The following is a 14924-nucleotide window of genomic DNA, read 5'->3' as shown; positions in this document are numbered from 1 at the left end:
ATACAAGATTAAGAAAATACTAGCAAAGACATTAAATTAGCCATTAAAAACTTTATTTTCCATTTCTAGTATTATCTTAAATCTTGGAGCTTAAAGGTAATTTGAAACTGAAAGAAAATGGCTTCCACTTAAGAAAACTAAAAAAAAAAAAAAAAAAAAAAAAAACAGAAGATCAAAAACAAATGTAATTATCTCTTATCATTTGAACTATTCAACAATCAGCTAAACAGTTATTTTCCTCACATAAAAATATGGCTTTGCTTTTCCTTTCTTTTTACAATTTGTTTTACGTCGCACCAATACAGATAGATCTTATTGCGATGATGGGATAGGAAATGCCTAGGAGTGGGAAGGAAGCAGACATAGCTTTATTTAAAGTACAGCCCCAGCATTTACCTGGTGTAAAAATGGGAAACCACGGAAAACCTGGAAAGCTGGACGGCGCGCGGAGAGTATTCGCCTTCAGGAAGACTCTGGGAGACGTATCCCTTCTGGAAGCATCCAGATGGCGTGGACCCAGGTATTAAAGTCAGGCACGGCCTCCGAGTGGGTGTAGTTCAGCTGGTGTAAGTGAGCGAAGAGTGCAGTCAGTGTGTTAGTGACAGCCTGGGCTGAGATGTCAGTCTGTTGGAGCCGAGGACTTGTTTCTGTGTGCCTGTCGTGATTCATGTGAGTGTCTTGGACCAGCTGCTGGAAGTGGACATAGCCTGTCCTGTGCAGTGTGGAGGACAACACTGGGTGCCAAAATGGGGCTGTGAGTGGAGTTCGACGGACTGAGTGGACAGCGGATACCATCCCGAGCTGCGAGGCTAACATATGGACTGCGGACCGTGACAGCGCTAATAAGAGTGACTGAGCGGCTGAGTGAGTGTAGTGTAAGTGATTGGAGAGAGAGAGAGAGAGAGAGAGAGAGAGAGAGAGAGAGAGAGAGAGAGAGAGAGAGAGAGAGAGAGAGAGAGAGAGAGAGAGAGAGAGAGAGAGAGAGAGAGAGAGAGTGTGTGTGTGTGTGTGTGTGTGTGTGTGTGTGTGTGTGTGTGTGTGTGTGTGTGTGTGTGTGTGTGTGTGTGTGTGTGTGTGTGTGTGTGTGTGTGTGTGTGTGTGTGTGTGTGTGTGTGTGTGTGTGTGTGTGTGTGTGTGTGTGTGTGTGTGTGTGTGTGTGTGTGTGTGTGTGTGTGTGTGTGTGTGTGTGTGTGTGTGTGTGTGTGTGTGTGTGTGTGTGTGTGTGTGTGTGTGTGTGTGTGTGTGTGTGTGTGTGTGTGTGTGTGTGTGTGTGTGTGTGTGTGTGTGTGTGTGTGTGTGTGTGTGTGTGTGTGTGTGTGTGTGTGTGTGTGTGTGTGTGTGTGTGTGTGTGTGTGTGTGTGTGTGTGTGTGTGTGTGCGCGCGCATAAAATATGAGAAACTAAGAGAGAGATCACGAACCACGTAAGTGTGTGTCCTGTGTACTTGGCAAAGTTGTCGCAATCGTGTGTGTGTAAATGTGTAATTTTAGTGCTTCATTAATAAATCTTAGAATAGGAAGCTATTTATTTATTTACCCTGCCAACACATTACAATATATTTCTCAATTGTATTTGCCTTGTGTTAGTTCTATCATCATAGGAAAATGAAGGCAGATACTTCAAATTACTTACTAATAACAACCTATCAATTTAGAGGTAGATTTTAGGATTCTCACAATCAGAGAGAGAGAGAGAGAGAGAGTGTGTGAGTGTGAGTGTGTGTGTGTGTGTGTGTAGCAACAGAAATAGGAGATGAGGACAAGCATGGAAGGACAATCTCCACATCTTCATGCACTGCCATCTTCAAATAGACAGCCTCTCTCCTCGTCAATCCTACAGCTCATTCCATGTTAAGAAAAGAGTATTGCTCTTATGGATCTACAAGGAGTGAATACACCCCCTCTGAGACACCCATAATTCCTCGTGATTAAGGGATATTATACCATACTTTGTAATATATTATGAAAGGACGAGGCATTTTTGGCCATGAGATATTAAAATAACTACGTAACATTTTCTTCTTCATAAATACATTGGTAGGGGGAAGCACAATGGCAGGAACAGCCATCGTTTTGTTGCCTTCCTTCAATTTCCTTCTTCTGTGCTGCTCTGCTACAAGCCTTGTGTAGTCCCTCACTCTGTGAACCACCAGCAGCTCACTTCTGTAGTGAAGTCATCTACAGTATTTATTTGTTGCGTGTGTGTTTTTAGGCTTTAAATCAGTGCGTACTCGTCTTATGTTGAATGAGAGTTGGTCGTATATTGTATAGTATTTGTGTGTGTTCTATTATTTTTGTACTGTACAGAAGTTGTTACTAAAGATTTTGGTGTTGTGGTGTGCAGCAATACGTCATGGCATTTAAAAAAATGCTGTGTGTTTTATTTTTGCTTGGTTTTGTTATTTAAATGTTCTTTCTTAAGCTCATTTTAATTTTACCACTTTTTTGAAACCGCATTTAATTTTTACTATTGTTTTTATGAAAGTATTACAGAACTATTTAAAATAGTTTTAGTTGAACCGCCTTGTCAATACACTTATCTGCCGTGAATCCACCTTTACAGGGGCTAGTTTTGGTTTGTACGAATCAGAGGTACACATAAAAAACCTCAGCATTGAAGTGTAAGGCAAATTGGGGCAGAAAATATAAAATGCACTTAATGACAAAGCAGATTCAAATAAAACTATTTTAAATAGTTCTGTAAAACATTCAGACTACTCAATATGGATCAAACAACCATATTAACCTATCATGGTTAAGTTTATCAACATTGTTTTTGTGAGCGATACAAAAGCACAGTAGTACCCCACATTGCCTGGGGATAATTAGTAAATGCAATTAAATGCATTCCGCACCCCTCAAGCCCATAAAAAATATTACTTTTCTATTTTCTGCCCCAATTTGCCTTACACTTCAATGCTGAGGTTCTGTAGTGTACCTCTGATACCGTACAAACCAAAACTAGCCCCTGTAAATCCCCCATCCCCTTTAGTTCATAAAAGTAATTTGCAGCTTAGTTCCTTCCACTTTTTATCTTGAACTTAAATACTGAATTTCACAAATTTATGTACCGCCGTTTTCCTGTGTTGGTGTTGAGCAGAGCCGTTAGATATGGCAACCCTGTTGTCATAAGAGCAATACTGTTTTCTTAACACGGAACGAACTATAGTTCTTCTACATCCATCTCTTCTGAACCCTTCACAAGCTCATTTCTGCTTCCCAGCTTCATCAGGAGGGTAGGCATTAACACTCATTGTGGGGCCATCTTGACAGATCTCCAGTCTTGATGCGGGATAAGTGTAAGATAAGAAGAAAGTCAAATAGGAACAGAAAAAGGGATGAAACTTGTATAATCTTGTAGGGAGATATATAACTTTCTCTGTTACTATTAAATCTACCACGGGAAAAGTCCCACGTGGACTACAGCTATTTTTAAAAAAAAAGCTAATTTTCGTACCTATGGTAAAGAGCGTGATAACAGTCATATATATAGCTTTTTTCTTATTAATTATATAAGATCATGAAATTAAAATGAATATATTATGCTCCTCCACTAGATATGTCGAGAGGACAGACTGGAAAACAAATTTTTAACAACCTTGAAATAAGGATGATTTTTAAACAAAACAACTGATAATCCATTCCTCCTAAGACTATGATTGCACAGGCACTCTTTACTTTTTTCGGCAGTTCGAAATTGTAATTCAGAAAATAGAAAACTATTTCAGACACAAAGTTATCATTGAAAATGCCATTCAGAATATTTGCTTGACAGAATCTTTATAAGAAAATTACAATCTGCTTTTCTTTTTTTTTTTCCTAATCATCAATTCTGTTCCGATATACAAGTCAAATTCAGTTAACGACAGTAAATGTGAAATGGAAAATTATGAAGAAGCAGTATTTGTTTAAATGTCTTCACTTTTCTTGACACTTTGTCTGAACCATACTGTTCTAATTGCATACTTCCGTCAATAAGGTACAAGTAGTTTAAATAAATATATTAATGAAACAGTAAGTTAAATTTGTATGAAGGTATAAAATAAAATGAGGGTCAAGAGCTAAGTTTTAAAACTTGCGGCTTGATGAATTGCTTGCAGTTAGTGCATGAGTGCCAAAATAACCTCATCATGAACTTTCTGACCTGCACCCCCGTCCTTCGTGGAACATACTTAATGCAGATGATACTGTCTACATAAGTGAAGACCAAGAGGATCTACAAAGGATACTGGATCAATGGAGAGTAATTAGAAGCAGGTGGTCCAAAAACCAGCAGGTAGAAGACTGAATGTGTGTGTTGTAACTTTAACAACACTCCTAACCAAAGTTATACATGCCTACAAGAAACTCCCCTCTGAGAAGTTGAAGCTTTTAAACATCTCGGATCAATAATTTCCAAAGACTGAACCACTAAAAGAGATGTTGCACATCACATAAACTCTGGATGGATGAAATAGAGAGACCTGTCTGGAGTACTATGTGACAGAAGAATTCCAGTAAGGAGAGGTGTGTATAAAGCAGCTATACGAGAGGAGCAATTCACGACTTTCATCACCGTATTTATAATAAGAAAGGTTTTCACCGTGTATCCAGCAACTGTGTTTGTGAAATCTGCAGCTCATATTGTTCACTATACCACCTGTTCGACTGCACACAAAAAACACTTCCTCTTTCTCATTATCCTATGGGTGAAACCTTGTACTGACAGTGAATTTCTCTATTTTTAAAATCGTTATGTACACATTGCGTTTAATATTAAATAGTATTATTATTATACAGCAGCAATAAGACCAGCCATACTGGATGGTGCAGAATGCTGGCCTGTAAAGAAGGAACATGCGGATAAGTCACAAGTTATAGGATATAAACTTCACGGTCTTGATCCATATTGAATTGTGATCACAATAATCATTATTAAATTAATGTTGTATGGTCCACCTTTCTCAATACTATATTATGTAATATTATTGAATTACATTACTAAACTAGGGACTAGTTTTGGCCATGGCTGGCCATCTTCAGCCTTAATGTAATACATCGAATAACTAAACAAATGTAAAAACACACAATTGACATGAATATTAACGTACAAACACACAATTAACATTAAAATCTGGGATGAACAAAGTGTAAAATCTGAAAAATAAATTAGTCTCCAAATTCTTAGCATCTGGAGTATGCTCACCATCCAGACATCATCTGAATCAACATCTGTAAGAGTTACTGTAAGAATGTGCAGGTAAGAAATCATCATATTTTAATAGTATCTTCAACTGCTAAGAAATTGTACTGTAAAGTCACAAGTTGTAAAACACCAAGTACTACCAAAGACATTATGTCACTAGTCACTTGTTTAAACACAGTATGAAGAAATGATATCCCTCACCTTGGCAGTCTCAGCATGGAACACCTGCTCAGCAGCAAACAAAGTCTGAAGATTGGTCACGAGGAACAAGACTCTTGAATCGTATAGAGCCGGAAGTTCATCATGCAGCTCACTGTTCAGAACCTCGTACGTCCTCTTCGCCTCTTCCAGTGATTCCTTAGCCTTGGCCACTTTGATCTCGTCACGTTTCTTTGGGTTGTTCTGCAGCGACTGGTAATTGTGTCTTTGGCTGTCAAAATCCACCAGTTTGCGGCCACGTTTATCGATTTTTTTCTGTGGACACACATCAGTAGGAATTAAAAGTTATTCTTCTAATATAAAAAGCAAGCAAGCGGCTTGTAGTTTTTTAAGTGAAAGTTGATATCATGATTATAACCATGAGCCCCAGTTTTACATGCAATCCCAACCTCAGGGATATGACTTCTCATTTCTCATTTGCAAAGTAAAGAAAGGATTTAATCATAGGCTAGCATTTAACAGGATGGAATCCAAACCCAGTGCAGAAAATTGTTAATTAAATTGCAGTATACTGTAGCTCTAACAGAAGTCAAGCTATAATATAGAAATTACACATACTGTAAGCAATGATACTGTGTTGAATTCTGTACTTACAAGGCACGTTTGTTGCAGAAAAATGTTATTACTGCATCTTATAATGTACTGCTAATCAATACTGTATTTTCCTCTTAATTTAAGAAACGTTCACATTTGTATGAAAAGACAGTAATTTTCATGTCACTAGAAAAATCAGTAATTAGCTTTTGGCTTAAAGAACTAAATGGGTAACCACTACACTATGTTGCCTTGTAGCTGTAACAGTATTCTGTTCTGTACTTTTTATTTTCAGGTTATGAAAACATTTTCAACACATCACAGCCCCAATTAATTCAGACTAATCAGGGTTCTACTGTACAATGGCTGTCATTTGAACCACAGAAGCCTTGTGAGAAGCCAGTGGTACTCAACTATCATACCCTGGCCTTCCTGCATAATCTTAAGTAAAATCCTTAGGGAGAAAGCAACTTTCACAAGCAATGTTTTAGAAGTATTTTTAAAATCTATACACCAATATTTTTTTTTAAAGTATTGCTACATGCCAGCCCTGTTGTAGCCCCCTTTGGTACTTCCTGCAAGGGATTAGCTAGTGAGACCGGGGAGCTCTCAGCCAGCCTGGACGGCATAGCCGGCCTTTCCATGTATTGTGCTTTCGTCTGGTTTTCTCGTGGGGCCTTCCAGAACGGGAAATGAGAAACCTCCCTCTCTAGTTGAGCCCTGAATATTCTAGTACTCCACAATCAGGATATAAAAAGGAGGCTAGGCACTAATGGTCGTCATATATTAAAGTTTACTTGTGTAACCATACCATCTCTTTACTTAAAGGATAGATATAGAGATGATACATACCCTCATTTCTGGGAACTGACTCTGGTAGGTGTTGAGAGGGATGAGCACTTGGTCACCCAACTTGTGACTGAAGTCCTGCCATAACATCTCTATGTTTTGAGCCTGTACATACAGTAAATCATGTCCTACCCAGTTGCTCTCGTAGATCTCGTTCAGAGAGTCCATTAACGTTTTACTCGCCGTCTGCACCGCTGAAATAAGCACCCATATATTAGTCATATTGGCACAACGCACTACAGTATATACATTTTTTATCAAAAGACTTTACAATGACACACCATATTCATTAATACTAAATTATCACCACTAAACACTGCCTCCAGTAACAAAAAGAAAGAATGATGACAGGTTACGGGTAACAGGAAATCGTGTTTGTTGTTTAAGCAGTAGCTTCTTTCTTCCTACTGTATATACACATACTTCATTATAGACAGTTCTGCCTTTCAACATTCAGTCTGCAAACTGCTGTGATGAACTAGGTGCCTTCACAATCCTCTGTAACTATCTCTGTCGTCCCATTTAGTTCCACACTTCGTATCTCAAAATCATTAAAAACTGAAAATTTACCCTTCATGGCCGAGTCCATTTTTTCTCCTAGGTAACCTATTTTCCTCCATTTGCCTCACATGCTTCCACCAGGAAAACCAGTTCATATGAACAGCTAATTCCTAACCTAGCCCTCATAGTGAATGCCTAATAATAATATTGGTTTCACACTCTAAAAACTGCTCTTTTGGTTTTCAGGCATCCCAAAGTGTCAGAATTTTGCCCTGAAGAAGTTGTATTTTTTGATTTTTTATTTTTTTGCTTTACGTCGCACCGACACAGATAGGTCTTATGGCGACAATGGGACAGGAAAGGCCTAGGAATGGGAAGGAAGCGGCCGTGGCCTTTATTGCCTGGTGTGAAAATGGGAAACCACGGAAAACCATCTTCAGGGCTGCCAACAGTGGGGTTCGAACCCACTATCTGCCGGATGTGAGTTCACAGCTGCGTTTGTCTTCCCGGTCATGAATTAATCTGAGCCAATTTTGAAAAAAAAAATATATCCTACAGGATTATTGAAATAGAGTCATGGAAATACAAGGAACGGAAATCAACAACAGGGATGCTTACAAGTCGAGAATCAAGGCCACGAAAAGGTTTCAAGAAAAAGTTAGATCCCATACCCAAGCGCAATGGACAGAAGGAAGGAGGAGATTGCAGAGTGAAAGGATGAAGGAGTACTGGACGAGGATTAAAGCCCAGAAACAGATGAAGTGGAATATGAATTAACATGGGCGATAGTCAGCCAAAATAAAAGGAGAAGAAGAAGAAATAGAGTCACAGGAAAATGTGTCTCAAATTTCTGAAGATAACTGACTGCTCAACTCTGAGATACATTATGTCCAATGGTTGTAAACTGTAACTTGAACCCTATCCTGCTTACATTAGTTTTATTGTGCCAGTACAAAGAAAAAACATAAGTCTGCTTTATGTTCAGCAGAAATATCAAATAGAAACACATTACATTTTACACATGAACAACCTCTTGAGAAGCCATAAAATCATAATTTCAACAGAATTTTGTATCTTGGGAAATGAGCCATTGGATTTCCTCAAATATTTGAGACATAAGAAAGTGTGACTCTCTTTCAATAATTCTGGGATTTTTTTTAAATTGGTGCAAATTACCTCGTAACTGAAAGGGTTGACACAACAATAAATTTATAGACATGAGACTGACGTATTTGTAAATCTACTGACATGGGACTAACGTATTTGAACACCTTCAAATAGAACTGGACTCGATGGGATCAAATCCAATTATGGCACCTATTCCACATCAGTAAAATCAAATTCGGACATGTTACTACAAACCAGAATCTAAGTTTATCTGATCCATTTCATCATCGTCGTCATCGTTGTCGGTCTCAAGTTACCTGGGTGCGATGTAAACTCCACTCCGGTCTGCAGAGGAAGGTCTCTTCTAACTGGATATGTTCCCACTCCAGTCCTTGGTTTCTGACCACTTATCCTACTTGATCAAGCCACCTTTTCCTTGGCCTAGTTCTTGCTTTAATTCACAGTTTCCAGCCATTTTCTTGTTGTTCTACATGGTTCCAGCGTAGCCTCTGTAGCTCAGGTGGCAGCACATCAGCTTCTCACCGCTGATACTGTGGTTCAAACCCTGGTTGCTCCATGTGAGATTTGTGCTGGACAAAGTAGAGGCGGGACAGGTTTTTCTCCGGGTATCCGGTTTTCCTGTCACCTTTCATTCCAGCAACACTCTCCAATATCATTTCATTTCATTTGTCATTCACTAATCATTGCCCCAGAGGAGTGTGACAGGCTTCGGCAGCCGGCACAATATCCTCGCCGCTAGATAGGGCCTTCATTCATTCCATTCCTGACTGGAAACAGGCTGTAGATTTTCATTTCTATGTGATTCCAGCCATATGACATGCCCAAACCACTGCATTCAACAGGGTTTCACTCACTGACTGTTTAACATGGACCTGTGTCTTATTATTTCAATTTGGATCTCTCTTTTTGACTTGTTCTTAAATATTTCATCTCCACAGCTTAGAGCTTACTTACATCTCTGCTGGTTAGAATCCAGGTTTCAAAACTATATGTGATGATTGCTAAGAAAAAACTGTTATAGGCTGTTAGTTCTTATTTTATTGGGATTTGGTCATCCTATAAGATTTTTTTGCACTTGATGGTAAAAATATGCTCCTTTTTGGGCTCAACTGGTGATGTCAACATGGGACTGATTATCTTCTGTGACCATACTGCCTAGATATTGAAATGCTCCACCCTTTCTAGTTTTTCCCTATCAAAAGTTATGTTCACTCCCTCTTCTTGTTGAATAGCTGACAGCAGCACTGTTTTGGAATGACTAATTTTCAAGTAAAACTCTTTGAACACATCATTCCAGCCATTCATTTCCTGCTCTACTTCTGCTTCAGTGTTGCCCCATACTAAATCATCTGCAAAAGCAAAGGAATTAAGTTCACTGTTGTTGGTCCGTTGTTTCACCCACTTCATTATTTCATCCATCACAGCGATAAATAACAGTAGGGATAAAGCACTTAGTTGTTGTTCTCCGCGTTTGGTCGCAAACCAATCTGAACAACCATAATCTATTAGGATGCAACTCTTAACTGTTCTTATACAGCATTTTCACTTTATTTACTAAGGACAGTAGCATATTTCCTTCCTATAGACATTCCCACGCTTTGTCCCACTGTAAACTGCCATAAGCCTTTTCAATGTCCAGGAAAATGAAAACAACACTTTTTTCCTTTCTCCCAATGTTTCGGCCCCAGGGGCTCTTAACTTGGGAGCATATGTTAGCGACCATGGGGCCCTCAGCTGAGTCCTGGCATTGCTTCCACTTACTTATGCCAAGCTCCTAACTTTCATCTATCCTATCCAACCTCCCTTGGTCAACTCTTGAGGCCTAGGGAGTCTTTCATTTTCACGTCCTTCGTGACCCTTGTCTTTCTTTGGCCGGTGTCTTCACTTTTCGAAGTGTTGGATCCCTTCCATATTTTTTCTCTGATTAGTGTTATATAGAGGATGGTTGCCTAGTTGGACTTCCTCTTAAAACGATAATCACCACTACCACCACCTCCCAATGTTTCTCCATAATCATTCTAACAGTAAAAATCAGGTCTGTTGTTGTCTTGTTAGTTCTGAAGCTATATATTGTTCATCTTCAAGCTGCAGTTCAATGAAATGAAATGTTGTATGGCTTTTAGTGCCGGGATATCCCAGGAAGGGTTCGGCTCGCCAGGTGCAGGTCTTTCTATTTGACATCCGTAGGTGACCTGCGCGTTGTGATGAGGATGAAATGATGATGAAGATAACACATACACCCAGCCCCCATGCCATTGGAATTAACCAATTAAGGTTAAAATCCCCGACCCGGCCGGGAATCGAACCCGGGACCCTCTGAACCTAAGGCCAGTACGCTGACCGTTCAGCCAACGAATCGGACTTGCAGTTCAATGATAGATCTTTAGTCCATGTGACTGAAGTGTAATGCTCCTTTAGTTACAACATTTTCATCCGTTTCCTTTTTAAATAATGGGATTATAATGCCCTTTTTTTTTTTTTTTTACGTTGCACCGACACAGATAGGTCTTATGGTGACGGGGGGACAGGATAGGGCTAGGAGTGGGAAGGAAGTGGCCGTGGCCTTAATTAAGGTACAGCCCCAGCATTTGCCTGGTGTGGAAATGGGAAACCACGGAAAACCATTTTCAGGGCTGCCGACAGTGGGGTTCGAACCTACTATCTCCTGAATACTGGATACTGGCCGCACTTAAGCGACTACAGCTATCGAGCTCGGTATAATGCCCTTTGACCAGTCTTCTTGGGTTTTCTCTTCCTTCCAAATGGCATTCATTACCCTTTATAACCAATGCAGGCCTTGGTTTCTAGCTGCTTTGATCACGTCAGTGTTCACTTCATCAAAGCCAGGTGTCTCTGCTTTTCTCGTTTACTTTATAAAGCATTTTCAACATATGTCCATGTTAATGGAGAATCATCACTAGCAGAACCCAAAAGGCACTGAAATTTTAGTTGGCTATTCTGTGAGATTCCCTCCATTACACACCTTGTTGAAGAACCTCCCCATCTCCTCTTCTCTTACCTCATCCATCATCTTTCCATGCAATGTTGCCATCCTCTTTTTTCTACAGCTTTTAATGATACATAATTTTTCCTCTTGCTCTTCATAACTTGGAACAGTAGCTTTTGGTTTCCTTTACTGTCTTCTTTGAATTTCTGAGCAAACTCAATTCATGACTTCACTTCCTTTGTTTTAATAAACCTTTTTGCTTTAAGTTTAAGATATCTTGTACAAATATGATAAAAGCTCCTTTATTTTTTCCTTATCCTCTCAGATTTTACCTGGCTTTGTCTCTCTCTGTCTCATCTGGCTGCATTTTGTTGTCTTATACCAGTAGCTGCCCTGACAGTATCATTCCAACCAGAAGGTCTCTTTAGCTATAACTCTACCACTTATCTTTCCTACCACACTGACCATTGCACCAATCAAAGTTTTCTTATATTCCATTCCTTTCTCCCATTCCCACTTCACTCTTGAGCAACTGGTTATTATTCATTCTCTGATATTCACATTTTCTCTTCTGGTTTATCCAAATTCCAGATTTGAATCTTTTGTCTGTGTTTATTATCAAATCAAATCAAATCAAATCAAATCAAATCAAATCAAATCAAATCAAATCAAAATCTCTTTATTTGTAAATGAGGTGTTTACCTCGGTGGCAAATGGTACACTAAAGTACATTATTGTACAGCACTAGATTTTAAATTAACAAGAGAAGAAGAACATTTTCTTAGAATACAATATTATACAATTTATGCTAACAATTTTTTCTATTAAGCACAGAGCTCATCCTTAATAAATTTATATTGTTTACAAAATTCTACTTATAATATCTCCTGTACTTACAAACATAGCCAACTAATATACAGTATGTGGAATTACTTATACAACTGGTATAAGATTTAAATTTACATTGCATTTATTTATTTATTTATTTTTTACCCATTTTGTAACCTAAGTAGCATAATGACCTGCTGAGTTTTAACCAGAGCCCCTTTTGCCACCACTTTTCAGAGTTCCTGAAGGGCCTTCACAGCTACCGTAGCGGTCCCAGGGCCCTCGAAGTCCCCACTGTACTTCACCCCTACAGGCAGTCCCCTACTTTGGCTGTCCAAACTCCTTAGACCAGGGGATGGAGTTAATTTATTCACACGCATTTTTTATTTACAATAACCTGCACTGGTCGAATGCCCTCTAACATTTCATTTATTTTTTCTGTTACTGTTTATTCTCTTCTTGAATATCTGTACAGATTTTGGAAAAGGATCAAACACTACCCCTGGTAAACTGTTCCACTCCTTCACACCCTTCCCAATGAATAAAAATTTACCCCAATCGCTTCTGCTAAAATTCCTTCTAATTTTATACTTAGGGTCAGTTCTGCCGATATAATTATTTTCCAACTGAAGCCACTCACGGATATCTCCCCATGCTTCTTCTCCTGTATAGGCTCTATATAATCCTATAACTCTAGTTTTCCCCTTCTCTTACTTAAAGTTTCCCACCGAAGTTCCTCTTAACATTTTTTATACACTACTTTTTCTCCTGAAATCCCCTGTTACAAATCTTGCTACTTTCCTCTGCACACTATCTATTTCTTTTATTAGGTATTCTTGATGAGGATCCCAAACACTGTTTGCATATTCCAATAATGGACGAACCATACTTAAGTAACTTTTTTCTTTTAATTGATTGTTGCATCCTCTAAGTAGCCTCATTATGACATGTACCAATCTGTATGCTTTCCCAACAATGTCATCAACAAGACCCTTCCAGTGCAAATTACTTTCAAATCTCACACCTAAGTATTTGCACTTGCCATCTTTTGGGTTAACTACCTCATCCAAAGTATATTCAAATTCAGTTTTAAAGCTCCCGTTTGTAAACATTGTAACAGTTGATTTCCCTCCATTAACCTTCATATTATTTTCTTCAACCCATTGTTGGATACTCTCAAGGTCCCTTTCTAATTCTGAACAATCCTCAATATTATTTATGTCCCTATAAACAATTATGTCATCTGCATACAATCTGATTTTTTATGTTATATTATTCCCTAAATCATTTGTGTGTATTAAGAAAAGTAACGGACCGATTATACTACCCTGTGCAATTCCCTTCCAAACTTTCTCTTCCTGTGATATGTTATTTCCTACTTTGACTTTCTGAACGCTTGAATTTAGAAATGTTCTTATCCAACCTATAATCCTTACGTCCAATCCTATTCCCTCCAATTTCTTTAATAATATTCCATGTTCCACTCTATCAAAGGCTTTGGAAAGATCAATGGCTATACAATCTAACTGGCCTCCTGAATCCAACTGATCTGATATGTCCCGCTGAAATCCCACCAGTTGTGCCTCACAAGAAAATTTCTTTCTAAATCCATACTGGCTCCTCATGAACAAACTTTTATCACCACATATCCATTTGTGGTATTAATCCTGATGTTTCCTAAGGTAGCTAATAGCAGTCTGTGGTCACTGTCCAAACACTCTCCAGGCAGCACTTTTACATCTCTAATATATTTCCCAGCATTCTTTAACCAAGATGATAAAATTAATGAGAGATTTTTGTTCCCCATTCCAGCTGCATATGGTGATCGTGTGACCGAGTTGTTTCTTTGGTGATGAGATTGTGGCATAACTAGAGAGTCCGTCTCGCAATGTTAGTAACACGGGGCACCACAATGTGGTACACTCAAAGTGATTGTTTAATACTTAGGTTTGCACTAGTAGCACTGGGATAAGTAGAGGTAAGTAGAATAGCACTGCTGCCAACTGTTGGTTGTTGGTTTGATATGGCTGTCTTTTTTTTTTTCCCCTTGCCGTGCGGACAGTATGGGCCGCGCCGATAGAAAAAGGCCTCTGAAAGGGAGTGTGGTCCCTTTGGGGTCACTGTTCTCATGACAAAGATTGGCCTGGATGTGCAAAAATACATTCCACGTGCTCAATGACCTTTTTTTTCTCTTACTGTAAGCCCCAAAATTAAAGGAGGAATTGAGCAAGTGTAAGATTATTGTCCGATGCCACGACACTTTCAAACATGGCGGGCCTCTTTAGCCTTTTTTCTTCTGCAATGGTTGGTAACAAAATCTCTGCCTCTTCATTGGTGGGAATGACATCTTAATCTTTAATATCTCTGCCAATGCCTGTGATCCTTGGCAGAAGCAATGGATAATGGCGCCTGGAACATTACTTTAGGTTATAAAAGTAAACATATCTAGGAGCGCGTAATTGACACATCTCTCCTCTAGGTAAGAATAGCAACATTCAAACTAACATATCATGTTATAATCCTTGAGGGGCAGACTATTTTTCTACCGAAATTGTTTCTTACGCAGAAGTCGAGGAGGCACTCTCCTTCCTGATTTCTATTTCCAAGCCCATGGGGACCAATGACAGCTTTATAACCTATCCTGACAGTACCAACCCATGCATTCAGGTCACCCATTACAATTACATTTTCATGTTCTAGGGTTGATTACCAACGACTTCCAGAATATAGGCCAT

General features: G+C 39.0%; 1 protein-coding gene across 2 annotated transcripts in view; it reads right to left on the bottom strand.

Moving 5' to 3' along the window:
• Amph (amphiphysin) overlaps positions 1–14924 on the bottom strand; it is a 319372-nt gene that overhangs the window by 54558 nt on the left and 249890 nt on the right. For both annotated transcript variants that reach the window (XM_067156011.2, XM_067156012.2), the window contains exons 3-4: positions 6789–6979; positions 5385–5657 (exon numbers count right to left, since the gene is read on the bottom strand). In XM_067156011.2, the coding sequence (XP_067012112.2) occupies positions 5385–5657; positions 6789–6979 (464 nt within the window). The remainder of the gene's footprint in view (positions 1–5384; positions 5658–6788; positions 6980–14924) is intronic.

The sequence above is a fragment of the Anabrus simplex genome, chromosome 1, assembly GCF_040414725.1.
Source record: "Anabrus simplex isolate iqAnaSimp1 chromosome 1, ASM4041472v1, whole genome shotgun sequence".
NCBI classification, from domain to species: domain Eukaryota; kingdom Metazoa; phylum Arthropoda; class Insecta; order Orthoptera; family Tettigoniidae; genus Anabrus; species Anabrus simplex.
This window is presented reverse-complemented; position numbering and strand designations above follow the sequence as displayed.